Raw genomic sequence first — 25,325 nt, 5'->3', positions numbered from 1 at the left:
CAGAGGGCCCCAGGCTCATCTCACATATCCCCTCCCTCAGGCCTGCATGGGCCATTTCTCCAAGGAGCCCTGTTTACTTTAAGGGACATCTTCTCTTCTGAAGTTGGGATCTGGGCCTGAGGTGTGCTCACAGCTGTGGGAGGGAAATGCATTGTTTGTGTTTGTGTATGTGGGCTTCCCTGGTGGCTCAGCTGGTGAGGAATCCACCTGCAATGTGGGAGACCCCGGTTCAATTCCTGGGTTGGGAAGATCTGCTGGAGATGGGATAGGCTACCCCCTCCAGTATTCTTGGGCTTCCCTTGTGGCTCAGCTGGTAAAGAATCTACCTGCAGTGTGGGAGACCCCGGTTCAATTCCTGGGGTGGGAAGATCTGCTGGAGATGGGATAGGCTACCCCCTCCAGTATTCTTGGGCTTCCCTTGTGGCTCAGCTAGTAAAGAATCTACCTGCAGTGTGGGAGACCTGGGTTGGGAAGATCCCCTGGAGGAGGGCCTGGCAACCCACTCCAGTATTCTGGCCTGGAGAATCCCCATGGACAGAGGAGCCTGACGGGCTGCAGTCCATGGGGTTGCAAAAAGTTGGACACGACTGAGTGACTAAGTACTCACGCATGGGTGCAAGGGCGTGTGTGTGCACATGTACACACATGTTCATTAAGTATATATATTTGTGTCTCTAGACCTGTTAAAATCCGTGAGTGAGCACCATACCTCTGGTTTTAGTTTAGAACCAAAGGGTTCACTCTGGTTTTCTTTTTTCCGTATTAAACTTGGAGAAAGCTGGCTCCTGTTATATCTACAAATTACTTACCCATTTTTTTCCAGAGTGCCCCATGCCCATCTCTGCCGCCACCCTTCCCATGGAGCCCTCCTGATTGCACTTTGCTCCGACCCCATGAGTGTGCTGCCCCATGTGTGAACACGTCTTCACCCTGTTGGGGCTCTCTCAACCCAGACTGGCTTCTCTGGTTGTTCTTCACCCCCACCCCACCCCACCCTCTCACACCCAGTTAGCTTTGGGACTGAATTGTTGGCCAAGGGAAGATAAAGGGCTGAGGTTTTTGTTTGACATTACAGGCCATTGATGGTCCTGGAGACTCTGAGGACATACAGGAGGAGGGTAATCGTCTTCCGGTGTGGACCACTAGGCCCTCACGAAGGGGAGGTGGGGTGGCGGGGCCTCCTGCCAGCATCTCCCTTGGGTTTGACGTGGCTGCTTGTGGACGGAGCCTGGTGATCCTGAGTGTTGAAAGTGGAGATGGAAAGGATGGTGTGAAAACCCAGCAGGAAAGAGGTGCAGGATTGGCTGTGAAGGGTGAAAGGAAGAGGAGAGGCGAGGGTGACGGGCAGGTGGTCAGTGTGGCGTCATTGGTGATGGAGGAAAACATCACATCTAGAGTCTTTGACATTGACATTGACAAACTCTAGACATAGGAGTATCATGTCTTTGCATATATAAAGTTTACTTCTTTGACTTGTCAGATGGAACAGATGTTTCAGGAAGTGAAACCTAAGACGTTTTTTAAAATAATTTTGGAAAAATGCTCTGAGGCTGGAAAATTATTCCTACATTGATGAGCCAGACAATAAAACAGGTTTTGTTGTTCATTTTTAGTTGAAACACAATAAGGTTCTGACACAGTGTTGTACTCTCTTACTCTTCGTCCTGAACTTTTTAGATTTAAGGTATTTTATTTTAAAAGCCTTAAATTTGTGATGTCAAGTGTGTTTTATCTGATATGGCTTTCCTTAAAACCTCAAACGGTAGGTGATACACTGAGATACATGTTCCTGGAAATGTGATGCGTGCGGTGGTATTAGACAGCGTATTTTAATACAGAATTGTTTGAACCAATTAAAACTTGTATTTTGAAGTATACAAGGGTTAAATAGACGGTGTCTGTTGTAGTGGCACTTTAAAAATTTTATTTCAGTTTTAAATGCAAAATCAAGTGTTAGGAAGATCAGTGGAAAAGAGGGAGAAAAAGGCCAAAAATCAAAAAATCAAAATACCCTTCTCTCCAGTCTCCTGGAGACAAGCACTGTTTACCACCTCCTCAGTGAAAATACTGCTGAGCCTTCTATGTGTTTATAAGTCCCACACCCCAAATGGAATTGCATTTTATTTTGGCAGTCTGGTTTCCTGTTTCAGTATCACATAAATACCCATTCCATCGTGTGGGTGTCCCATCATTTATCTGATTCTCGATTTACATGTAGATGTATTTCTCACTTTTAGATATCAACTGCTGGTGACACTTATCCTCATCAGGAATCTTTACAGACAAAGTGGATGGTTGAGAATTTGATTACCATTTCTTTATACCTGCAGTCTAATTCTGCTACTGCTTCTCTGGCTGAAGTTCCAAGCCAGACAGAGCTTGTCTGGGCCCCAGACTTCATGTTCAGCCTCAAGAACCAAACCGCTCCATCACCCTTGGGTGGAAGCAAGCACAGACCCAGTAAAGGAGGCAGCCCTGATGAGCTCAGTATTGACAGGAGAGAAAGCCCAGCTGCAAGAATCATGCCGGAACCAGAGACCTGGAGACGATGTTTGTTGCCAAGGATTGCACATCATCCTTTTCTCTGGTCTTCAATTATTATCCAGAACAGCCTCAGTGCTGATTTGAAACATGGAAGAGAATGGATCTTGGGATGGAGAGAAAGCTGGCTCATGGAGTTCTTTAAGTCTCGGTGTTTATTACCCATCAGTGACCCCCAGCAAACCCAAGACCCCCCTTCTCCCCACAACTTCATTGTAAACTGGGGTGAGGAAAAAACTGTGCCATTAATAATTCTGAGAAGTGTGTGTACATGTCAACACAGCAGCCAGTTGTTCAGAGATAAGCTTTAGAGATTAAAAAAAAAAATCTGTCTAAAGGCAGGTAGGGACCTTTCGAAAAGCTGAGTTTGGTAGGACTCTCTTTTTTACTGCTTAACGTGGTGACCTGAAACTTCCAAAGGATAAGCAAGCGTGATGGTGCAAGCAGCCGATGTGCTTGCTTGCTGTGTCTTTATCTTTAAATGGCTGCTTTGGAGAGGGTCTGCATGGGTCCTGCCAGAGGCATGATTAGTCTCTTTCTTGGGGTGTAGATCTGCAGAGAAGGGGGGATGTGCCGTCGCTGCGTTTTTTGTCACCCGTTGTTCTTAATGAGCCCCGTCATCTTCTCTTTCTTCTGGCTATGACTGTTTGCAGATTTGGAAGACAAGCAGTGGAGCAGTGGCAGGCTAGATGAGTCTCTTATTTATATTTTCCTCTTTGGGGGACAGTGCAGATAAAGGGGATTCCCAAGGAGGATCCCTGAAAATACACACCTACATGCTCGCTTCTTCTGACCCTGGGTGTCACAGGCCAGCCTCACAGGGAGGAGTTAGTAGGGAAGACCCCCACCCCACCCCCCACTGTCAGCCCTGGTGAAGCAATCCTTTTTGTTTGGGGACTACTTGCCTTTTGTTTCCCAGGTCCTAGAGAATCTTCAGCGGTCACTTGTCATTCAATTGCTAATTAACTTGGCCTCTATTGAACTGTTTTCAGTGCCAGAAACTAGAAAACAGAGATCACAACAGGAGAGTGGCCTGACAGGTGCAGTGCACTGGCCCCGCATGCAGGTGCCAGAGTGGCGTGCTGGGGGAGGGCACAGGTGGAGCCGGAGGGAAGGGCGCCCTGCACAGGCCCTGGTGGGGAGCTGGCTTTACAGACAGAAAAAGGTCTGCAGAAGCCCCTTCCAAGGCTGGGCGGTGACTTCGTGGCTTGGAGAGCTGACCCCTCGTTAAAGCAGGGAGTCTGATGTGTTAGGTGCTGTGGGCCCAGGCTGGATAGTCACCATGGTTCTTTGGCTGAGGGGAAGACCTCACGGGTTTAGACCTTTGTTGAATAAGTTGATCATGGCAGCATTAAAAAAATGGATCCAGGCTACCAAAGCCTAAGCAGTGGGCTATTGTAGGAAGACAGGCAGGAGGCCGATGGATGCTAGTGGATCCTGGGCAGGTGACTTAAAGCTTTCAGCCTCGGTGTCCTCTTTTGTAAAATGGATGTGCAGTCAGCATGTGGTTGCTGTGGAGTTAGACTAAATTACGGGTGCGAAGCGGACCAGATGGGGCCTGTGGTACCATCCAGCCCCTTAGTATTTCCTGGTGAATTTAGGAGATGAACAGGGGAGGGGAACAGGTTCCTCCAAGTGACATGGATGAGGGACAGTTTAAAAGACCAGCCAAGGAGAATGCAGTACCAGAAGAGACAGGCCACCCATGGAACTTTCTCTAAAGACAGTCAGGGCAAGGCACGTGTATTTCGATAGAATACTGACTTTGGGTATTGAGGTCGATAAATTGTAAGTAGGGCAAATGAAAAAGCTTGGGGTGATTTAAAGGTCACAAAACGAAAGGGGATTAACCTGCTAGAAAGCAATTAAATAACCCTCCGATTGCGAGGAGCACCATGGCTCTGATAATGAACTTCCTTGAGCGAAATGGGAGTGCTTTACGGTACTGAAGTCTTTGGGGAGGAGGGCCCTCTGTCACAGTGGTACACAGCTCTTTTCTGGATGAATCCTTTTTGGGAGGTGTTGCATCTTAATTTTTTGGGAGGGGTAACAAAGTGATGTTCTCGCTACCCTGAGGATTCCAGTGGCCGTCCTCACGTTTCTTCACACTAAACCAGCCTTATGTTCCTCATATGCTTGGTTTTCCAACAGAGTCTGTACACTTGGCTGAGTTGTGCTGAGCAAGCAGTTTATTTGCCAGAAGAGTTTATCAGGCTCATTATGAAGAAATATGAAACCATCGGCTCCTGAAGCGCCCAGGAGGGGAGGGATGGGGCCCCTCTAATTGCTCTGTGACCTCGATCGGTCGTTCAGGCTCCAAGACGTTTTGCTCAGAGGGTTGGCCGTGCTCCAGGCCAGCTGGCCCCTGACCAGGCTCTGCCCTCCCTGGAGATGAAGCCAGTCCTTGCTCCCGCCTGTGGCTGCCGGCACCGAGTCAGTGTGCTTCTCAGATTGTCTCCGGCCTCTTCCCTACTTTCTGCTGATTGCCTCAGTATTTCTCATCCTTTCTGAAATCCCATTTAGAGAAAGAAGGTCGATGGGGGCAGAAATCTGGAAGTAAGGTTAGTCCTATTTTGTTTGTGGCGCACCTGGCCGACAGCTGACAGCGCTGAAGTGGCCAGTGTCCACGTCCTAGAGGCACGGTGCCCCTTGCCCTGTATTTACGTCTCTATTAAGGTCCGTGGGCGCTTTCCCTGTGGAGAGAGCCACTTGGGATGGGCTCTGTGTGGCCGCAGTGAAGTGAATTTCTGACTTGTTTCCCGTTGCTTGTTTCCCGTGATGGGTGGAAGTTACATAGGTTGAGCCCACTGCGCTCTCCGTGTGGTGTGACCTGTGCGTTGTGTTCATTTGCGGCAGGGAGATCCGGATGTGTGCTTGTTCATGTGTGTTTCAAGCCATGGGTGTAGATGACAACGGGGGAAGATAGGAAGCCGCTTGTTCAGCTGCTAATTAAAGGCGCTTTCTCCCGTCTCTGTGCTCGGCTGGGTCAGGTCTCCCTGTGAACTGTCAGGAGGGAAGGTGGTTTTCGTTGCTGAGACCCTCATGTCAGGGCTCTTGCAAAGAGAACACGTGCCCCGCTCTGGTGGTGGTGGTGGCGGCTCAGTCGTGTCCGACCCTTGCGACTCCGTGGACTGAGTACCCCACCAGGCTCTTCTGTCCATGGGATTTCCCAAGCTCTGCTCTGCTGGAGGCATTGCCTAATCGTGGGGTCAGGCAGCCACACCTGGGAACTCGTAACTGCAGAGGAGGCTTCTGAGAGGACAGTCACATCGCCACTTCTCGCTGTTCTTCCTGAAAAAAGGCTCCCAAGGGCTGAAGCTTTCCAGCCCTCACAGGCGTTGCTCTGCCACTTGTTCCCAAATTCCAGACTAACTACTGAGTTCGTTTTGTGTCTCCGTCCTCTTTCTGGGCCCCACCCCATCCTCTCCCAGTGGCCAGTCTGCAGACTCTCCCATTTAGGAAAGCAGGTAGGAAGTAAATCTCCTTTGCCCTCATCTGTGGAAGGGGCAGCCTGCTTTCATAGTTGTGAGTTGTTTTGTTCCTGAGCTGTGTGTCACCCTAAAAATGGCACTGCCACGTGGGTGTCGAGAGTGCTTTGTCCTGTGTTACCTCACAGCCTTCGGGGTCGTCACAGTTGTTACATCTGAAGATACTAAGCCCATTGTACAGGCAAGTAAACTTGAGTCTCCCGACAAGAGGGTACATGACTGCCAAGCTGGCACGTCATCCTGGACTTTCAGACTCCATGTAGTCCAATGACTGGCGCCCTTGGTTTTGATATGTGTGTAATAAAAGGAAGACCAGTTTCAGTAGAGGCCCCATTACCCAGCCTTCTTGTACCATAAGGAGCTAGGGCCTCCCTTTGCGTTTGGACTTCGGCTGGAGGGCTCTTCCCTGCTGCTTGGTGGCGCCAGAAATGAAGTAGGGTGAATGTTTGATCGTAATATTAATTACCTTTAACCTTTAATATTAATATGAAGTAGGGTGAAACTTTGATCGTAATGTTAATTACCTTTTCTTTTTAGGGCACATGATATTAAATTTATACTGATATAATAGAGAAAAGTCATTTAAATCATGAAAGTAAATCACTCTAAAGAAAATAGCAGATGGATTTAGTACCCGATCTTAAGAGTTACATGGGAATGGGCAGGGCTTGGGAAACCCTGGTGGAAATTCTTATTCCCTGGTAAATTGTAAAGGCTGACGTGGAAGAGGCAGACCATCAGGCTGTGCGTCACAGTTGTCCTGGTCTCGCGGGGCACTTGGATGAGGTGTGTGGGTGTGCAGGGCGGGTGTGGGTCACAGGTGCTTGGCTCAGTGCTGGGTACGTAGATGGTGGGATTAACGGGCCAAGGTCGCACCCACTTTCTCTGGTTACTGTTCGGTTTCAAAGGATGGAGCTCTCCTCTCCTGGAACTCAGAAAATCAGTGAATAACTATCTCCCTGCCCCTGGCCCAGACCCGACCTGTTCCCTTTGAAGTTTGGTTTTTTAATATGATAATGGGCTTCCTAGGTGGCATTAGTGATAGAGAACATCCCTCGGTCGGGAAGATCCCCTGGAATAGGAAATGGCAAACGGCTTCTGTGTTCTTGCCTGGAGAATTCCATGGAAACGGGAGCCTGGTGGGCTGCAGTCCATGGGGTTGCAAAAAGCTGGACCCGACTGAGCGTCTGAGCACGTGGTAATAGGGCCCGATTGCTTCCATTCTCTGTGTGTATCCTGAAGATCCATCACAAACATGCCAAATCCGGGGCACAGCCTGGAGTGTGTGAGCTCAAGCTACAGAATTTGACTCCCCAGCTAAATGACAGCGGGCGGGGAATCCCTTTAGGGTCTTTTCCAAAATCTAGCAGAACGAGCTATGTTTAGCTTGTTAAGATAAAGAACTGGTCGGGGGAGGGAAGATAATGAGAAAGAGGGCTTGTGTGTACATGATTCACAGAGAAGAATCCAATTTTACAGAAACCGCAGCCCAAATTAGAGAAAGCAAGCTTTTGGATTAAAATGATTTCTGTTGTGGTTGTAACATACCACAGTTTGATTTTTGTCCAGATGAAAACATTTGGTTTTCACTTCAGTAAATATTGTGGAGACATTGCCAACTAATTCTGAAAAGTAATGAAATACGGCTTTGGCAAAGCACAGATGCGTTCTGCACTCCCGATTCCACCGACTGATCCAAGTTCAGATTTTTTTTTTTTACGTTTGCTAATGCGCTTGAATAATCAGGAGAGAAAAATCTGCCTGTGATTTTAATAGAAAACTGTAAGTACACGTGTATACCCCTGCCCCCCGTTCCCTATGCCATCCATGCTGCTGGTGCGACCCCATAGACGGCAGCCCACCAGGCTCCCCTGTCCCTGGGATTCTCCAGGCAAGAACACTGGAGTGCGTTACCATTTCCTTCTCCAATGCATGAAAGTGAAAAGTGAAAGTGAAGTCGTTCAGTCGTGTCCGACTCTTAGTGACCCCATGGACTGCAGCCCACCAGGCTCCTCCATCCATGGGATTTTCCAGGCAAGAGTACTGGAGTGGGGTGCCATTGCCTTCTCTGATGCCATCCATAACCCTCATAACACATTAAAAGCACTCACCTTTCATTGATGACTGCTTTAAAACTACAGAGTTTGTAGAGGAGATGTGCTTAGTCGCTCAGTCATGTCCGACTCTTTGCGAGTCCTGTGGACTGTAGCCCTCCAGGCTCTTCTGTCCATGGGATTCTCCAGGCAAGAACATTGGAGTGGGTTGCCAAGCCCTCCTCCAGGGGGTCTTCCTAACCCAGGGATCTAATGCAGGTCTCCTGCGCTGCAGGCGGATTCTTTACCTTCTTCTGAGCCACCAGGGAAGCCCATGGAGGAGATAGATGGAGTTATTCTCTGTGATGAGGTAACCTCTCTGACTTGTTGATTAACCTCACAAGAGGGGCTGGTACCTGCGGAGGGGAGGGAGCCCACCCCAGGACCCAGGTAGGGGCCGCTCAGCCCTTTCTCAGACCCCTTGTTTTTACCGTAGTGGTCTGCCACGGGAGGGGATGATTTCTCTTCTGGAGGAAGCTTTTCCTTGTTGTATTTCCCATCTCTCCCATCCTATTTTCATCTCTGTAGATCCATGCCCCATTTTCCTGAATGCTAGGCCCACAATGAGGTTTTCAAAAGTTTACTTCACCTGATGTTTGGAGGCAAAAAGTTTCCCTAATAAATTTTCTAGAGAGGAAGTTTGCTTCTTAAGTGTGAGAATCCATGAGTTGCAGACCATTTTTAATCAAAAATTCTAAAAACACGCAGTCTTCTGTTTTCAGATGCTAAATGTTAACTTTCCATGCACACAGCTTCAACTGGATTAGCAAATGGACCCATTCACCCATTTTATAAGGAGGAAGGGGGTGATTTTACCAGTGATAAATAATCCAGACTATTGGCTGTTTGCAAGGCTTCGAAATACCCTTTCCTTCATCTGCTTACAGATTCCTCCTCCTCTAAGCTTATTTGTAAATTAGCTAATCAAGCTTGTATCTTGGCTAAGAAGAGAGAAATGCTCTCTGTGAATGTCCGATAGTTTGGTTTCTCAGATGCTTTTGGCTCTCTTATGTATTTGAGGTTCTTCTGCAGTTATTTTCTAGGTATTTAGCCGTCTGTGTTTCCCTATCACCTTGGTTATGCCATGTGAGATGATCTTCTTGGTTTTGTGTCAATGAGAGAGAAAGAAAAGCTGTTTTTGCTGCTTTTTCCTGGTTGCTGTGGTTCCCCCTGATCTGGAATGTTGGCTTGACCCTCTCCATCACTTCTAAGTGGACATGTCAGCGGGTCTTAGAGGGATTACCAGTAGCTGTGTGGTGACCGAGGTTTGGAATATTCATTGTTGTTGGATTTAGTCTTTTCTGCATGCTTTAACTTGTTAACAAGGTTAACAAGAGGTACAGGTATGCAGGTACCCAGAAAAATTCTGAAGGTATGTTCCTTCTGGGGGAGAAGCTATAGTTGATGGGGCCACTCCTGAGATTGGCAGTGGCTTTTTAAATGAAACGTGGAAGGTGGTAAGGCTCTACCCAGGCCATGATGCAGAGGGGAGAATTGGCACAGGCTTATTATTTGAGCCAAGGGCATCCTGACTCTGTTAGCTCTGACCTTTCTGCCCAAGGCTGCTTCTTATCAAGCACTAGTCTTTTTCCTCCACTGATCCCTTCTCCTTTCATCACAAGAGTCTCCATTCCTCTTATTTGAGCATCTGTATTGTCTTTTATTTTGTTGATGCTTTGTCTTTAGGTCCAACCAGCAAGTCATTTAGGAGGGAACCCACATTACTTTTTAGGGTGAAAGCAATCGCTTTTATCCCCTGTGCCCCCATACTTGTGTCTTTTCCACCTCTTGACTGCAGAGCCAGTCCCATCAGAAAAATCTTATATTATTGTAAGTTTTGCTTTAAGAGTGACTCCCGCAGGGAGCACGCTCCCCACCCCTTCGCTGGTGTTCTGCTTCCTACTGCACATTTCCCTATAGAACACGCATCAGGTTACATCACTTTGTATACTTGGCAGAGAAGCTGCTTAAAGAAATGGATTCATAAGTTTGGTTGCTTTTTTCTTTTGTTAAAATTACCCTGTTTGCTTTCTGTAGGATATTAATGAAACTTGGGTTCTGAACTGAGCTCCTCAACATTTCCTCCGTTTTAGTTCTTTGGCATAAATTTAGTGCTCACCCCTTTCTCAGAGTTTTGAACATAAGGAATGTGATGCTTCATGTATTGGGTTTGAGTTTCAAAAAATCCTCAACAGACTCTGTAGGTGGCAGTTACTTCTTAATTTCTCATGTGGTTCGTGTGGATTTTGCCCAGAATTGGGCAGACTTGCTTTGCTCCCAAATGGCTTCAGTTGCAGAGTTTATTGCCTTCTCTCCTGATCCTGATGGGATGGAGCAAGGCAAGGGGGTACTGGCTGACCTCCTGAAATTCCATCCTGCAATCCTGCTTCCCTCCAGTGGAGGGCAGAGTGAGCTGTGGAAGTGACTGCAGGGTCTACACACACACCTGCTCTGTGTGGTCCTGTATAGTCCGCTTTCTGATTTCAGCCGCGCTGGTCAGCGCATCCGACACAGTGTGCAGGGAGGCTTTACTGTAAGAGAAATGAGGTGTGGCTATTTTGATCTTGAAGGAACTTGAAGAAATGTGTTTAACCTCGTTCTTCTTTTACTGAAGAGGAAAATTTAATGGCTGAGTCTGTCACTGGCAAGTGCTGGGTCCCCAGCTCTGTCTGACAGCATGTAATGTGTTACGTGATGTCATGTCACATGCTAGAATGAGTTGGAGTTTATGGGAAATTTCCTTTCCTTTCTTTCTTTATAATTTTTTTTTAACTCAGAACCTCTTTTTGAGCGCTGAAATAAGGTTTCCTGGTTTTTTCCTTAAACGCTTAGATTTAGGGGCCTTCCCTGTTGGTCCAGAGGCTTAAGACCTCACCTGCCAGTGCAGGGGGTGTGGGTTTATCCCTGGGTGAGCAGCTGAGATCCCACATGCCTCATGGCCAAAACCAAATGTAAAACACAAGCAGTTGTGTAATAAATTCAATAAAGATTTTTTTTTTTTTTAAAGGTTAGATTTAGGAAATGACCTATCGGTGTAGGTACATTTGGCCTTGGAGGTACTTTGTGTGTCTCTGTGAATGATATGTTCCGACTGGAAACTTTTAAGTACAAAGCTGGGAAGGATGGTGTCACTTCTTTTTCTATTCAGTCTTGTACTAGTTGTTTTAAACCCACTTAGTACAAGGGTAAATATATTGTTCTAGTAGGAAGAAGGCCAGATATTTCCTCCTCTTTTCTTTTTTTTAAAAAGCTTCATCTTCTAACTTCTGCTTGATCAGATGGTTTTCCCCAAAGCCTCTGACAGACCTTCCTTCTGTTGAGAACCTGCTTCTAATTGGAAATGATCAAAGGGGAGAAAACAAAGGAAATGGCTTTGGTCAGAGTGTCTCCAGTTATGTTATACAGAGTGTTTGTCACACACATCCCTTTGGAGTTTCGTTTCCATTCAGTGCTATGACCCATATAACTTGCGGGCTGGGGTGTTTGAGTATCAGTAGGTCATGCTGACAACAAGTGGAAGGTGCTGTCTTTGTCTTTGCGTTTCCGGGAGCTGGGCAGTCGTGGTTCGCCGCTTCAGTGCTCTGAGGCTGCTCGTTCACGTCCATTTCCTTGTTAGAACAGGTAGCCCGGATGCTGGAATGATTAAATTAGCCATTGTGGTTGAAGTTTGAGATCCAGTTTGGGAAGGAGAGCACATTCTGTTACTTGAATCTTGACGGATACTCCTGAAGTGTTAGCTCATTCACAGGACACTGGCAAGAGAAGAAACGAACTTAACATTTATTCTTCTGTTACTTGATGGCAGCTCTCCTCTGGATACTTAATGGGAAAGAAAATGAAAGTTACTGCCAGAAATTAACTCAAGGGTTTCAAAAATTGATCGATTAATCAATTAACCAATTAACTGACTGATTATTAAAAAAAAAAATTAACAGCCTTTGGTCCCAAACAGTATACCAGTGAATTGACCGATCTCCTTCTGAAAATTCATGATTTAATAAAGAAGAACGGTATTGTGCTTCTTTGTAATATTGAGCTTGCTTTCTGGTGTTACTGTTCTGTCTTAGGTTCAGAAGCAAAAACGTTTGGCGATGAGGAAGTTAAGGTGTAAAAGGAGTAAGGGATTGGGTTCTATGAAGAGGTTTTTTTGATTTTTAAATTTATTTAAGCCAGTCTTCTAGTTAGTGTTATGCAAGAATTTATTTTAATAATTTTACATGCTATTAACCTGATCATAATATCAAAGTAGCTTCCAAATATATTGTGATTTTGGAATCCATACCTGTCACTCACCCCCTATGAATATGAGACAGATTCCTTTTATAAGGAAATGTCATATTTTGTTTTTATCACTTGTCTCTCTCTCTCTCTTTTTTTTTTTTTTTTTTCATTTTACATTCATTTGCTTAAGTTCATACTTTTTAAGTCTAGACGATGTAACCCAGAATAGTCTCATGTCCTTGACACTGTGGGTAGGGTTTTTTGTTGTGTGTTTTTTTTTTTTTTCTCAATTCAGTCTTTGGTGTTTTCCCCACTCCCTTCTCAAGAATAGTCAAATGAGATTTGAAAATTTTTAAATTGTTATGTTTGGTGAATGGCATCGTCCCTCCTCCCTGCTGGGCATTTTGCCTGAAATCTGTTAAAGGGACACAGATAGAGTTCTATTTCCTGGAGGATGTTTGAAAAATAAAAATGGCAGTAGAGATGAATTGCTTTGTTTTATCTGCTCAGTCATGAGGATTTAAGTTTGTAATTTAGTACATGGGTCCACTTGGGCTTCCCTGATAGCTCAGTTGGTAAAGAATCCACCTGCAATGCAGGAACCCCAGTTCGATTCCTGGGTTGGGGAGATCCACTGGAGAAGGGATAGGCTACCCACTCCAGTATTCTTGGGCTTCCCTGGTGGCTCAGCTGGTAACGAATCCACCTGCAATGCGGGAAACCTGGGTTTGATCCCTGGGTTGGTAAGATCCTCTGGAGAAGGGAAAGGCTACCCAATCCAGTATTCTGGCTTGGAGAATTCCATGGACTGTACAGTCCATGAGGTTACAAAGAGTCAGACCCCACTGAGTGACCTTCACTTTCCACTTGAAGTGGGCTCTGGAAGGGGTGGAGACTCAGGCCCATGTTTATGCCCCTCCTTTTGACCCCGCCAGGTTCTCCTGCGCTGCCCAACAGCATGGTGTATTTCGGAAGCTCTCAGGACGAGGAGGATGTTGAGGAGGAAGATGATGAGACAGAAGACGTCAAAGCAGCCACCAACAATGCTTCATCTTCATGCCAGTCAACCCCCAGGAAAGGAAAAGCCCACAAGCATGTTCACAACGGACATGGTAGGTCCAATGTTGAATTTGGATTTAACAGATAAAATCCAGAGCTTTGAGTGAAGGGTGGAGTAGATCATATGTTGAGAAGATGATGGAGGTGGCAGAGTTGGGTTAGTGATATTTTGCATACTTCTTCAAGTACCAGGCACTTAACGGAGAGATTGGTGGTATAAAATGGTCCAAACAGTTGTGTTCGAGGTAAATAGATTGTTGGATACATATTCTTAAGTTTGTGAAGATGATGGTAAATTCCATAAGATCACAGATGTAGGAGTTGGAGGCAGAAGATACCGCATCTGAACAGGCGTGGTCGAGATGAGTGCATGAAGATGCTGTTGTCATTCACTTACTGTTGTGATTCCAGCAGTTATCCAGCTTGTGAAATCAGGGGCATGCATGTGTAGTAGAAACTAGACTCGTTTTCTTCCCCCTGACTGTTAACATTCCAGGGGCAGGACACGTAGCCCCAAAAAACAAGAAGGAAAGATCGACTGTGAGAAAGAGAAAAGTATAAATGAGTTGACCATGGAAAGTGCTCAGTGGTTTTTCAACAGGGAGCTGACTTAATCAGAGTTATATTCTGAAAAGATTAAGCTGGCATCAGTTAAGAGGATTTCATAAAGGGAAATGATTTCAAGAAGAGGAAACACATTGAAAGGCTTTAATTGTAGGCAATTACCTGGCTCAAGGTAACAAGGGACTAAAAGGTGGCAGTACAGATGGGAGGATGCAAGTACAAAAATGTGGAGGCAGATACAGAAATACTGCAGGGGTGGGGTTGAGAGAACTCGATGAGTAACTGGATTAGTGTCGGGTGTGGCGGGGGTGGGAAAGGAAATGAGAAGAAAGATCACTGATGGCAGCAGCAGTGATGACTGCTTTCTGTGAGCTCTTACCCAGGTTCTCTGGGACTCACAGAGACCCTAGAACGTAGAGCACCCACATCTACAAACGATAGAAAATCGGTGTTGCCAGTAAGTCATTGAGGCAGAGGAAAGTTCGCCTCGTTCTTTTCCTTCACGGCTGAGCACTCATAGTCTTTCTGGACTCGGTGGACCTGTAAGACCAGCATCACTTGGATGTGATGGGAATCTGGCCACCTGCACTGTTGTTGGCATTTCTGCCTTGACAGTTGAATGATTTTTCATTTGTCCTGCTTCTTGTTTTGGGCTGTGTTTAGGTGGCATAGAGAGATGAGGGATGTGACTTAAAGACCTTAGAGTTTGTTGAGCAGATGAGGTTAGTAATCTCAGTGTAGAAGAAGTGAAGTCGCTCAGTCGTGTCTGACTGTTGGCGGCCCATCAGGCTCCTCCATCCGTGGGATTCTGCAGGCAAGAGTACTGGAGTGGGTTGCCATTTCCTTCTCCAGGGGATCTTCCTGACCCAGGGATCAAACCCAGGTCTCCCGCATTGTAGGCAGACACTTTACTGTCTGAGCCACCAGGGAAGCTCGGTATTTCTCAGCCTCCTTACCTGTAACGAAGGCACTCAATGAAGTGTTTGTATAGCCTCTCTTAGCTAGCTGTGTGTAGACATGTTCATGTAAAGGGGTGGCTTCTCTAACTAGTGGGTGGTCTCAGAAATCTCCTTTGTGAGAGACCAGAGAGCTGTTTTCCGTGCATGACAATAGAAATAATAGATTTTAGGGTGTGTTCATCTACATTATCTTTTGATCCCATCTACTTTCTCTCCAGCAAAGTCACTGGGAGGTGGTCAGGGCAGGAGGCGTTTCTTGCTTTATAGTTGAAGAAAGGGAGAGCTGATGTCTTGTATCCATGACTAAACGTGGCCGACTGCAGCTCAGAGTCACAGTTTTTGCAGTGCCCCCTGCCCCAGAGGCCGCCATCCCCTGTAAGGGTGCGCGTGTGGACAGCTGTGCTCCGTGGCGGCTCCGGTCTGTGGTGCCGGTGGAACTGCGCTCCTGTCCGCTTGACAGCGGCGAAGAGCCAGTGCCTGGAGCCCCCGGCTCTGTGTGGGGCTCCACTTGTGCTGCTGCCGCGTGGCGCTCATGACTCTGGAGGGTTTATGTCTTAAAATCCCAGAGGATGTCGGTGCTGGCTTTTTGTGAGGCCAGTGGAAGGAGGGGGCTGAAGCCAGCTCAGAAATACACAGGCTATTAGGAAAGCTCCTCCAGTTTCACATGACTCAGAGGAAGTTGTTTCATTTTTTTTAAATGAGAAGTCCGCTTTGGAGAAAGCCAATTTCAGCCTCAGGTGCAGTATTTTAGAAACATGGTGAGCTTTCAATACCTATTTAGCTGAGCTTATCTACCTACCCTGTTCTACATCCTCTGTGACATGAGGAAGGCCCAGGACAAGGACACGAACTGCCAACATCAGATTATTAAAGATGACTTAGTGAGGCTGGGGAGCAGGTCCCCAGCAGGAAGGTGTAAGGAGATTCCTCAAAATACTGTCTTTACCACCAGAGAAAGGAGTTATTGATAGTACAGGGCCATGGCCCCAAAGTGATGAAACTAGAATGCAGTCATCTTGGAAAACTGAACATTCAGCTCTGGAATACTGTTCCTTTCACAGCCATTTCTTGATAATTGAAATTATACTGTAACACCAAATTACATAATGCACACATTTGTCCCCCCCACCCCCACCTTTATCCTTTCCCATAAGGTCTTTATCAGCATCAAACAGTCGTCATGAGCTTCATTTCCTGACCTTTTTAAGGCTTAATTAGCTGTGTGGTAGGCATTTAATTTCTCTGATTCTTAATTTCTTCTTGTGTGAAATAAGGTAGCCTAGATGGGCGTTCATTTGTTCCTTCCTTCACTTATTTTTGTTGTTCAGTTGGTCAGTCTTGTCCAACTCTTTGTGTCCCCATGAACTGCAGCACACCAGGTTTCCCTGTCCTTCACCATCTCCCGGAGCTTGCTCAAACGTGTGTCCTCATTTATATCCTAGAATAAAGAAATAATTATGGCTGGTGTCTCATGTACAGGCATCATTACACTTGACATTTGTTATGGTGGATGTTGGGCATTGCTGTCTGTTCAAGGGAAGTGGCTTTTCCAAGAAGATTCAATTAGCTGGGTGAAGATCCCTAAAATTTTGTTTTTTCTCCTCTGAGACAGTAGTACGTTTTTCAGATTAAAAATGTTTATATCCCACCCTGTTTCCATCAGTTTTCCATTCTCATCCATTCTTTGTCTTGCTCTTGTGACTCATGGGAAACTTGGTGCAGGGTTGTGTCTACTAGAGTGTGAGTTACAGTGTGTCAGCAGTGAACCCCAGGACTGCAGTGCTTTTCACAAGCAGTCAGGACCAGACCCCCGAGAACTCTGTTTCCATGATTAATACATACAGATTCCCATAGCAGTTTAAGCTTGTCTTTCCTGCTTTGTGGTTTTGTTTTGTTTTGTTTTGTTTTTTTAATTGAGACTCTTTCTTTAGTAACTATTGAGCAGAATTATTTGAAATTCCTTGTAATGGGATTTAATTATGGGTACCCATCAGTTGCAAAAGTGAAGTTTAAATGTGACATAAGACTACAGAATGACACAAATATTCCTAAAGAGGTTTCCAGGTGGGAGTACAGGTGGTGTTTACCTGATCTGTTGGCGTGGCCACGGCCCGGTCATCTATAAAGAGAGCAGTGGGACGCTAGGTGATGTGTATGAGGCCGCGGTTCAGGCTTACCCAGGACCAGTGCCAGCCCACTTGCTTCTTCTGTCTGGGGTTCAGAGGAGGCCTCCTTCAAATTCAGAAAAACGGACTTTTCCAGTTCAGGTTTTGAGAGCACCTTCAGAGCCCCAATTGACTAGGTGTGTAAGGCACTAGGGCCTGACCACCTTTCAGGGAGCAGCAGGCTGGTGTCAGTTGCTGAGCCTTAGGCCGGACCACGTGGACTTGTCCGTCTGCAGAGTGGTGAGAGCCCTCGGTGCAGCGCTTCTGCAGGAGGCTGTGGTGCTCTTGTCCGGCTTCCTGTGCTCTCCCACCCCTCAGCCCCCGCTCCCTGACTGGAGGGTGCGTGGGGGACATGAGCAAAGAGTCATTCTCGAGGTGAAAGTTGGTTCTCTGAGTGTGCATGGAAAGAGAAGATGGGGTGCAGCCTGTGAATGAGAGGAGGGTGTCCCTTTTCCCTGCCCTTCCTTTTTGATCGATTCATTGATAACTTGGCTTAAGTTAACGCCCTCATTTTCCCAAAAGAAAAATCTACAAGACCGATCGTCTCAATTTCCTTTTGATTTGTGACTCAGGTGAAGAATGTGCAAGTGTTAGAGCAGAGTTTCTAAACAGGAAGACCTGGGTGAGGCCGTCATCACTGGGTAGTCGGGCAGGTGCTCGGGATTGTGGACTTCTTGGCACAGGAGAGTAGGTGCTGTCTCGTTCTCCGTGACACTGGGTTTCTCTTGTCTGGTGGTGCTTCCTGCTGCTTTGTGAGCTGGAGATGTGAGGTTTGTTGGGAGATCTGGCATCTATATTCTCCTCCCAGGAGCGGAAGTAAATGCACAGAAGATGTGGGGAACACTTTATCATGGGGGCAGCTTTGGCCCCAAACCCTGATCTGCCTGCAGATCCAGAAAAACGGTTGTATTTAGGCTGTGCTGGTTTGAAGGGAAGAGAACCTAACCAAGCTGCCAACAGTGTTCTGCTTTATCTCGTTTCTCCCCTGAACTTGAACCTGCATGGGCAGGAGCAGGGCTCCTGGAAGCTGATACAGGAGAGAAGGCACACCCCTCTCCCCGCCTCCCCTCCCGCTCCGTGTCTAACTGGCCAGGCTGGGGCAGACCCAGATCCCTGGGGGTCTGACCCCTGACTGCAGCAGTCCCCTGCAAGAGCCTGGTGTCCCCAGCACGTGTTTAGTTGTGCAGACGTTCCAGAGGACCCTGATGTTCTCATTTATAATCCACTGGGCATCCGACTGGAAACGGATGTGGTTTATTAAAATACGTGATCTGAAGTGACACGGACGGCATCACGTGTGCTCGTAGCCTCGGCTCCGCGAACTTGAGGGTCACAATAGCAGTGCCTCCAGCAACTTCTATCTTGAGGACTCTTTTTTTCAGTTTCCAAAATACCCCTCCATCTGCAGAGCCTGAGATGCTCCTCACAGGAAAGCACGTAGGTAATCTCCGTATTGGGCCCCAAACACGCGATCAGAATGTGCCTCTGAGTATTTGTGTCGCAGGTTGGTAATTTGAAGTGACTCAGTGTTTGAGACGTTCTTATCATTGGTAATTGTTCTTTGTCAGAATAAGTGAGGTAGGGTAGGGGAGTTAATACGTTTGTCTAGAAAGAGTCTGGCTTTGGTCTTCTTACCCTTTCACGGAGAACTCAGTGAGAGTGGGCTGCTCAGATCAGCCCCTTATTGTGTATTCTTCTCATGCTTTTCTTTTTCTTTTGCACTTAATGGAAAATGGAAGGAATAGCAGAGACCTCTCTTTTGGTGCGCCTCTGTTTCTGAAGAGGGACATTTCTCACAAGCCTTTTTAAACAGCATGCCATTAGACTCCCAGCTGGAATGATTTCATTGCTTTTGAATTGACACTGGCTCGGTTCCGGGGGGTGGGGTGGGGTGCGGTGCCTTATGTAAGGGCCAAAAATCAGTAGTTTGGCCGACTTCACTTATGTCTGCCCTGGGGTCACCTTCGAGGTGCATTCGGTCCCCTGTCTGGGTGGTGGGGGGGTGGGTTGTATGCACAGGACCAGGGTCCCTCTGTGTGCCACGAGGAGACGCTGTGAAGAGCTTTTTTTCTTTAACTGATGCTTTTGTGGAATATCCTCTTCACCTTTTTTTTAAACCTCCTGCAGCTTGATTATTTTTTTCCCTCCCAGCTGGGGCAGCTGAATCTCCTGAGTTGGAGTATGGGTTGGAAGCCTGTTCTTTAAGAGCGGGAGAATGTGCAGAGTGCTAAGTGTGTTGTTAGCCCTCCACTGCCCCCTCATTTGGGGCCACTTGGCCTCGTGGCTGAGAGCAGGATGCCGATGCTTGTTTGCCCAGATGGGGTCGCTACTTGAGGCCGTTCTAGTTTTCTTATCTTTAAAGAGGGAGTAGGCATGCTTTTTCATAGGTTTTGTGAAGGGTAAATGAGTCGCTGTAGGTTGTATTTCTCTCTGGTAGAGAGCACCATATTGGCCGTTAATGCCTCACGTGATTGTAAGATCTGGAAGTCTAGAAATAGCCTCGTAGATGATAAGAGAACCCCAGGAAGTTAGTATGTTTCAGATACCTGGCACGGTGAGGGCTGCCCCAGAGGGAGCGTGAGTCATGCCCACCCTCAGCACCAGGAGCTGCTCCACGTGTGATAGACAGACCCTGCTGAGCCGTCCGCCAGGGTGATTGGCTCTCCCTCGTTTCTTGTTTCCCTTAAGCGTTTGCTGTGTGGGTCACGCAGGCCCTTGGGCATGCCTACACCGAGGGCCGCGCTGGCGCCTCCTGTTTGTTTAGCATGTAGATGTCTCTTCCTGGGGATGGCAGGGCCCCTGCTCTGTGGTGAGAGGCTCGGGCAGATTTCAGAGACAGAAGATTGGGGAGATGGGTCTGGTGGTGGAAGAGGAGCTTCTGGCTTGAGTCCACCTTCCTGACCAGGTGTCTTTATCCAGTGGTTTAATCTCTTTAGGCCCCAGTTTCCCCGGTTGTAAAATGTGGAGAGCACCTGACTTTTTCCATTTGGGTTCAGGACAGGCAGGGATGGAGTTTCATTTGGGGGTGATGGGGACTTTAAACTTAGACTGTGATGATGGTTGCACAAGTGTGAACATGCCAGAACCCACTGGATGGTGCACTTTGAATGGATCACGTGCTATGTGGATAGCAGCTTACTAAAGAGAAACAAGTGTCTGTTAGAACTCAGTGAGTGACGGATGCGTTCAGCATGGCGCCTGGCACTTGGTAGGTTTTCAGAAACAGAATCTGGATGCCGTTTTGTTGCTGGCCTCAGGTCTGATGACTCTTCCAAAGAACTGTAATACTCTGCAGTGCTGAGGAAATTAAGATAACATATTAGATTTTCAGAATCTTTAATCAATTTTGTTGTTCATGCTCGGCTAGGATGTGTTTGTATCACATACATTGTAAATTGAATTGCTGAGCTGTTCACCCAGCTGCTCAGTATTTAATATTTCCAGCTACATTCGTCGAGCCTGTCTTGAGGGCACGCTTCAGTCGCGGGGAAAGTTGTGCGCATATAGGATGCCCTTTCCTGGCTGCTTTCCTGGCTGGGGGGCGAGTGGAAGTGTGTGTGGGACAATGGCAGATCCACAGACTTTATTTGGAGAACCTTGAAAACAATCCTTACTACGATACCGATACTGCTGTATTTGCTTTTCTGTACTGATATTTTTATTCTGCATTTTTATCCATTCTTTTGTAACTTGTAGAGTTGATCATGTGTATGGAGTGCTTTCCAGTTTAACTTTTGTGCACACTTACTTTCCATTCACAGCAAAACCTTGAGATTCCTTGTTCAGGTCCAGAGGTGGGCCAGAGGTCTTGCCATTGACTTCAGAAGTGGTTAACCTTTCAGAATTCATCTCCTTGAATGTAGGGCTTTAGGAAACCCCAGGCTGCAAAAAGCACTTTTTTCATTTGCTCTTCAGAGTTATTGCTTGTCTCCTGCTGGAGTATGTGCCGTGGCTCTGTGCTGTGTCTTGGTTCTTGAGGGTGAGAAAGCAGGAGACTCCTCTCGGCCCACTGGCCCCTCTCCCGACAGGTCCTCCGCCCGGGTGTCCTCTGGTCCCCCTGCGGCACGTTGGAGAATGCAGGTGCCTTGAGCCAGCTGGTGCGGGGACAGGCGGGGGTCAGTCACCATCAGGCCATCCGTCTTGTCCTTTGCTCGGCTCCTTTGGGGGCCAAGTGGGCCAGTAAACCCATTTTTCAATGACAGAAGCCATTCATTCTGATGGATGGTCTTTCTGATGCCCTGACCTTTATATTATCACAAAGGTCATCCTGTCTTTTCAGACTTCAGTATCTGCAGTTACTAGGATCCTGTGTAAGGAACATGTTTAATTGGCAAATCTGTCCAACTCTGTTGGGTATATTACATCATTGCCCACAGTGTATTCACATTTCTAGATCTGGGTACCCTGGTAGCCAAGTTTTGATTGAAAAAACATTCCATGACTTACAGATTCAAGTTCTTATAGAGAGAAGAAAATTCAGGTTGGCTTTAAAGAGTCTTTTCAACAGGTTTCTTTTTCCTGTTACACAGCGTAGCCAAAGTGGTAGAATTTCACTGGGTGGAAATTCCAGAGGGCTTTCAGAACACCAGGTAAACCAGGAGAACTTGCTTGTGATACCAGATCAGGGTGCACGTGGACTGCTGTAGGTCCAGCTATTGCTGGGGGCTCCCAGCCCGAGCAAGACCCTGATGGAGCCGGAGCCGGAGCCGACCTACGCGCTCTCGCGCTCCAGCTTGACACGTGACTGCTCCAGCCAAGTCAGCGGAGCTGTTTTGGCCCAGGGCAAACCAGGTTGCAGCACTCACACAGCCAGCATTAAAATCCTTTTGAACTATTGACACAGGTTGGCAGACACATTCCATTGTTTTCAGACAATAGTGACTCAAAGTTGAACTGGCTCCAGGGAGCAAGTGCGGCTTTTGTACAGTAACAAGGATCCGATGCCAGCTGATTGATGGGGCCTGCCTTCCCGGAGTCCGGACGCCTTGTAATGACATGAAGCTTACATTTAAATATCTGGCTCCCCATCAGAAACTTGGCGTGTTCCTCTTTTCCTTTCCATAACACAGTCTTCTCTATTTATAACGATTCTTCTTTCTTTCTTTTGTCCCTTCTTGTTTTGGGGTTGACACAGGGAGCAAGTCTCATTTTACGTAATTTGGGGGTTAGTCCCATCTTCGACCTTTTGCTGTTTCTTTCCTCGTATGTGTCATGTGTCTGCTGGCAGACCTTCCTGCCCGCTTTCCATGATGGCTTTTGTCTGTGTTTCTTTTTCAGGGTGAAGGTTAGACACTGGGTCATCACAGGGTGTCATAGAACTTTGGCCAGATGCCATTCAAAGGGCCTTTTTTCCTGCTCACCTGATAGAAAAAACTTCCTGGTTTTCAGATAAAGTGCCTTCCTGGTGCTAATAATTAGGATGTTTGGGGCTATACTCTCCTTACGAGGAAGGACTGTTTTCAAGTGGGGGTCTTGTCTTTGCTCTTAGAGCAGGAGCTTTTAAAAAGATCGTGGACTGTAGCCTACCAGGTTCCTCCATCCATGGGATTTTCAAGGCAAGAGTACTGGATCGGGTTGCTGTTTCCTTCTCCAGGGGATCTTCCCAAACCAGGGATTGAACCTGGGTCTCCTGCCTTGTAGGCAGATGCTTTTACTGTCTGAGCCACCAGGGAAGTCACTAAAAAAGATCAACTTTCTTATATCTGTAACGCTCTTTTCTCTGAAGAATGGATAGCGTTTCATGGACTTCTAAGTACTTTAGTGATTCCTGGAGGCCAGATAAGCAGAGGCACTGGTTTGATCTTCTGAGAATGGAGACACAGATGTGTTACGGATCTGGCAGCTAGGAGTCACAACCAGCCGGTCTGGTCCAGCTTGTGTATGGAGTGAGGGTTTTAAAGGCCTGGAGGATCCCCTGGGAATCTTGTCAGGATCTGACTTTGTGGACAGAGTCAGATGGGGGAACGTGGTTTAGTACAAACCCTCTGGAGGTCCAAGGTCCTCCTCAGACGTGAGGTCCTCCTTGGAAAGTGTGGCTTTCCGCCTTTCATGCAATCAAAGGTTGCTAGGGAAGCTGTTGCCCATTTCTTTTTCATCCGCCATTGGGAGCAAATTTTACCTTCTCGGGCCTGAAGTGACCCTCAGTCAGAATACCCGCCTTTGGATTTAAAGGTTTTGCTTGCCGTGGTATGGAAACCCTTGCTACAGGCCATTTAACTTTCAGAGAGTGTGTATACAAATCAATACATGTGTTCATTAATGCACAGCTGTTTGTATCTGAGTATACAATATAATTTCCTAATACTGTTTTTGGTGATAAACACTTTCTTAAAGTAATGAGTCCAATTATTCTTTTAATTGGAGGCAGCGTGTGTGGGTCCTCTGTACATTGAACTTTCTGTCTCATCTTCACAGGGTTTAGGCTTTTCCTGTGAGAGTGGATATTTTTTCCTTTCCTCTTCTGGAGAATCTTACAAGTTAAGACAAAAGATAATTACTTGGAGGAGTAAAACTGCAGGTTCCCACGACACTTAAAATTAATGAGCTGCTGCTGACAAAATACACCTCGTCTGAGGCACCATCATCCAGCAACCAGCGGCCCCCCCCCCTCCCCGAGTTATACTTGAGTTGACTTTTTGGCTGTGTTTGCCATTTGGGTGGACAGCTGCTCTAAAATAGCACAGTGGTTACAGAAAGTGGATTTATTCAAAAACTCTCCCTTTGTTGCAGATCAAAGTTAATGTTGCTCAATTTTTTATTTTCGAAATTTTGAAAACCTTCCCCTTTCCCAATTATCTGATCACAATGGTCTTTAGCAGAAGCCCGTCGTGCGGTGTGCACTGCAGCCGGTTCAGTTATTATATTTAAGGCACGTGCCTCTCTCCCTTCTGCTGTGATCAGAGGCCCCCTCCCCGCTCCTGGGGAGGCAGTTTTGGTGCTGGTGGGGTCAGAGCTCCCAGGGGGCATTAGAACAGAAGCAGAGCTGTGCCTTCTGTTTCAGAGACATAAGGCCAGTGAGCAATCTGTGCCCCTCACCCCTGGATTTCAGAAAGATGGTGCTGGCTAACCATAGTGCCACTCCAAGTTCTTGAAGTCTCCGTCTAGTAACTGGCCTCGCCCCGTGGTTCACTTCGAGTGGAGTCATCATCTGTGCGTGTGCACTGGGGCTCCGCTGCCCCCTGGCCGTTGACTCCATCGTGGTGTGGTCATCCCTGCAAACTAATGCCTGCCCACTGCTCCCTCTGAGATCCTCTCTAATGTTTTGTCACTAAATCCTCCAAGCAACCCTATGAGATAAATAGTCAGTTGGAAAACTGAGGCTTAGACAGGAAACCAGTCCAAGGTCAGATAGTTAGCAAATGATTTCTCTGGATTTAAACTTAGGTAGCATAATTTGGAGCCTGGGGGCTTCTCTGGTGGTTCAGACAGTAAAGAATCTGCCTGCATTGCTCGAGACATAGATTCCATCCCTGGGTTGGGAAGATCCCTTGGAGAAGGGAATGGCTATCCATGCCAGTTGTTTTGCCCGGAGAATTCCATGGACAGAGGAGCCTGGTGGACTTCAGTCCATGGGGTCGCAAAGAGTCAAACACGACTGTGTGACTAACAAAATTTTGGAAGCTGAGCTTTTTGCAGGGTGCGTGGCTGTAGAGGTAAGTTCAGGGGCCATCAGAGCTTCGGGAAACCACGGTGTAGCTAATAACTAGGGGAAAGACGATCCCATCTCACCCTTTTCAGGCCTCTTGGTCTCAAGACCTGTTTCTACTCTTAATAACCATTGTGGGGCCCACAGAAGGCTTTTATATTGTGGCTTGTATTTATTGATATTTACCATATTAAAAGGGCTTTCCTGGTGGCTCAGACGGTGAAGCGTCTGCCTGCAGTGCCGGAGACCTGGGTTCGATCCCTGAAAGGAAATGGAAACCCACTCCAGTACTCTTGCCTGGGAAATTCCGTGGACAGAGGAGCCTGGTAGGCTACCGTCCACGGTGTCACAAAGAGTCAGACACGACTGAGCAACTTTACTTACTTACTTACCATATTAAAATTAAAACTGAGGTGATTTAGAAATATTTACCTATTTGAAAATAACACACATGCATTCCATGTTGATATAAATAACATTTTCATGTACAGAAAGGGACTGTTTTTCCACACCTGAAAAGTTGTAGGTGAGGGAGGTTGCATTGTTTGACTTTTTTGCAAATCTGTTTAATGTCTGACTTAGTAAACGAC

The 25,325-nt window shown here is 46.9% G+C and overlaps 1 protein-coding gene across 11 annotated transcripts in view; it reads left to right on the top strand.

Annotated features, from left to right (window-relative positions):
- The window catches only part of JARID2 (jumonji and AT-rich interaction domain containing 2), a 231,036-nt gene that overhangs the window by 175,434 nt on the left and 30,277 nt on the right, over positions 1-25,325 (top strand). For 9 of the 11 annotated variants that reach the window (XM_059880679.1, XM_002697579.7, XM_059880678.1 and 6 more), the window contains one exon: positions 13,279-13,455. In XM_059880679.1, coding sequence (XP_059736662.1) covers positions 13,279-13,455 — 177 coding nt within the window. The other 2 variants (XM_005223837.5, XM_059880682.1) reach the window with 2 other exon arrangements.

This window comes from Bos taurus, chromosome 23, assembly GCF_002263795.3.
Source record: "Bos taurus isolate L1 Dominette 01449 registration number 42190680 breed Hereford chromosome 23, ARS-UCD2.0, whole genome shotgun sequence".
NCBI classification, from domain to species: domain Eukaryota; kingdom Metazoa; phylum Chordata; class Mammalia; order Artiodactyla; family Bovidae; genus Bos; species Bos taurus.
This window is presented reverse-complemented; position numbering and strand designations above follow the sequence as displayed.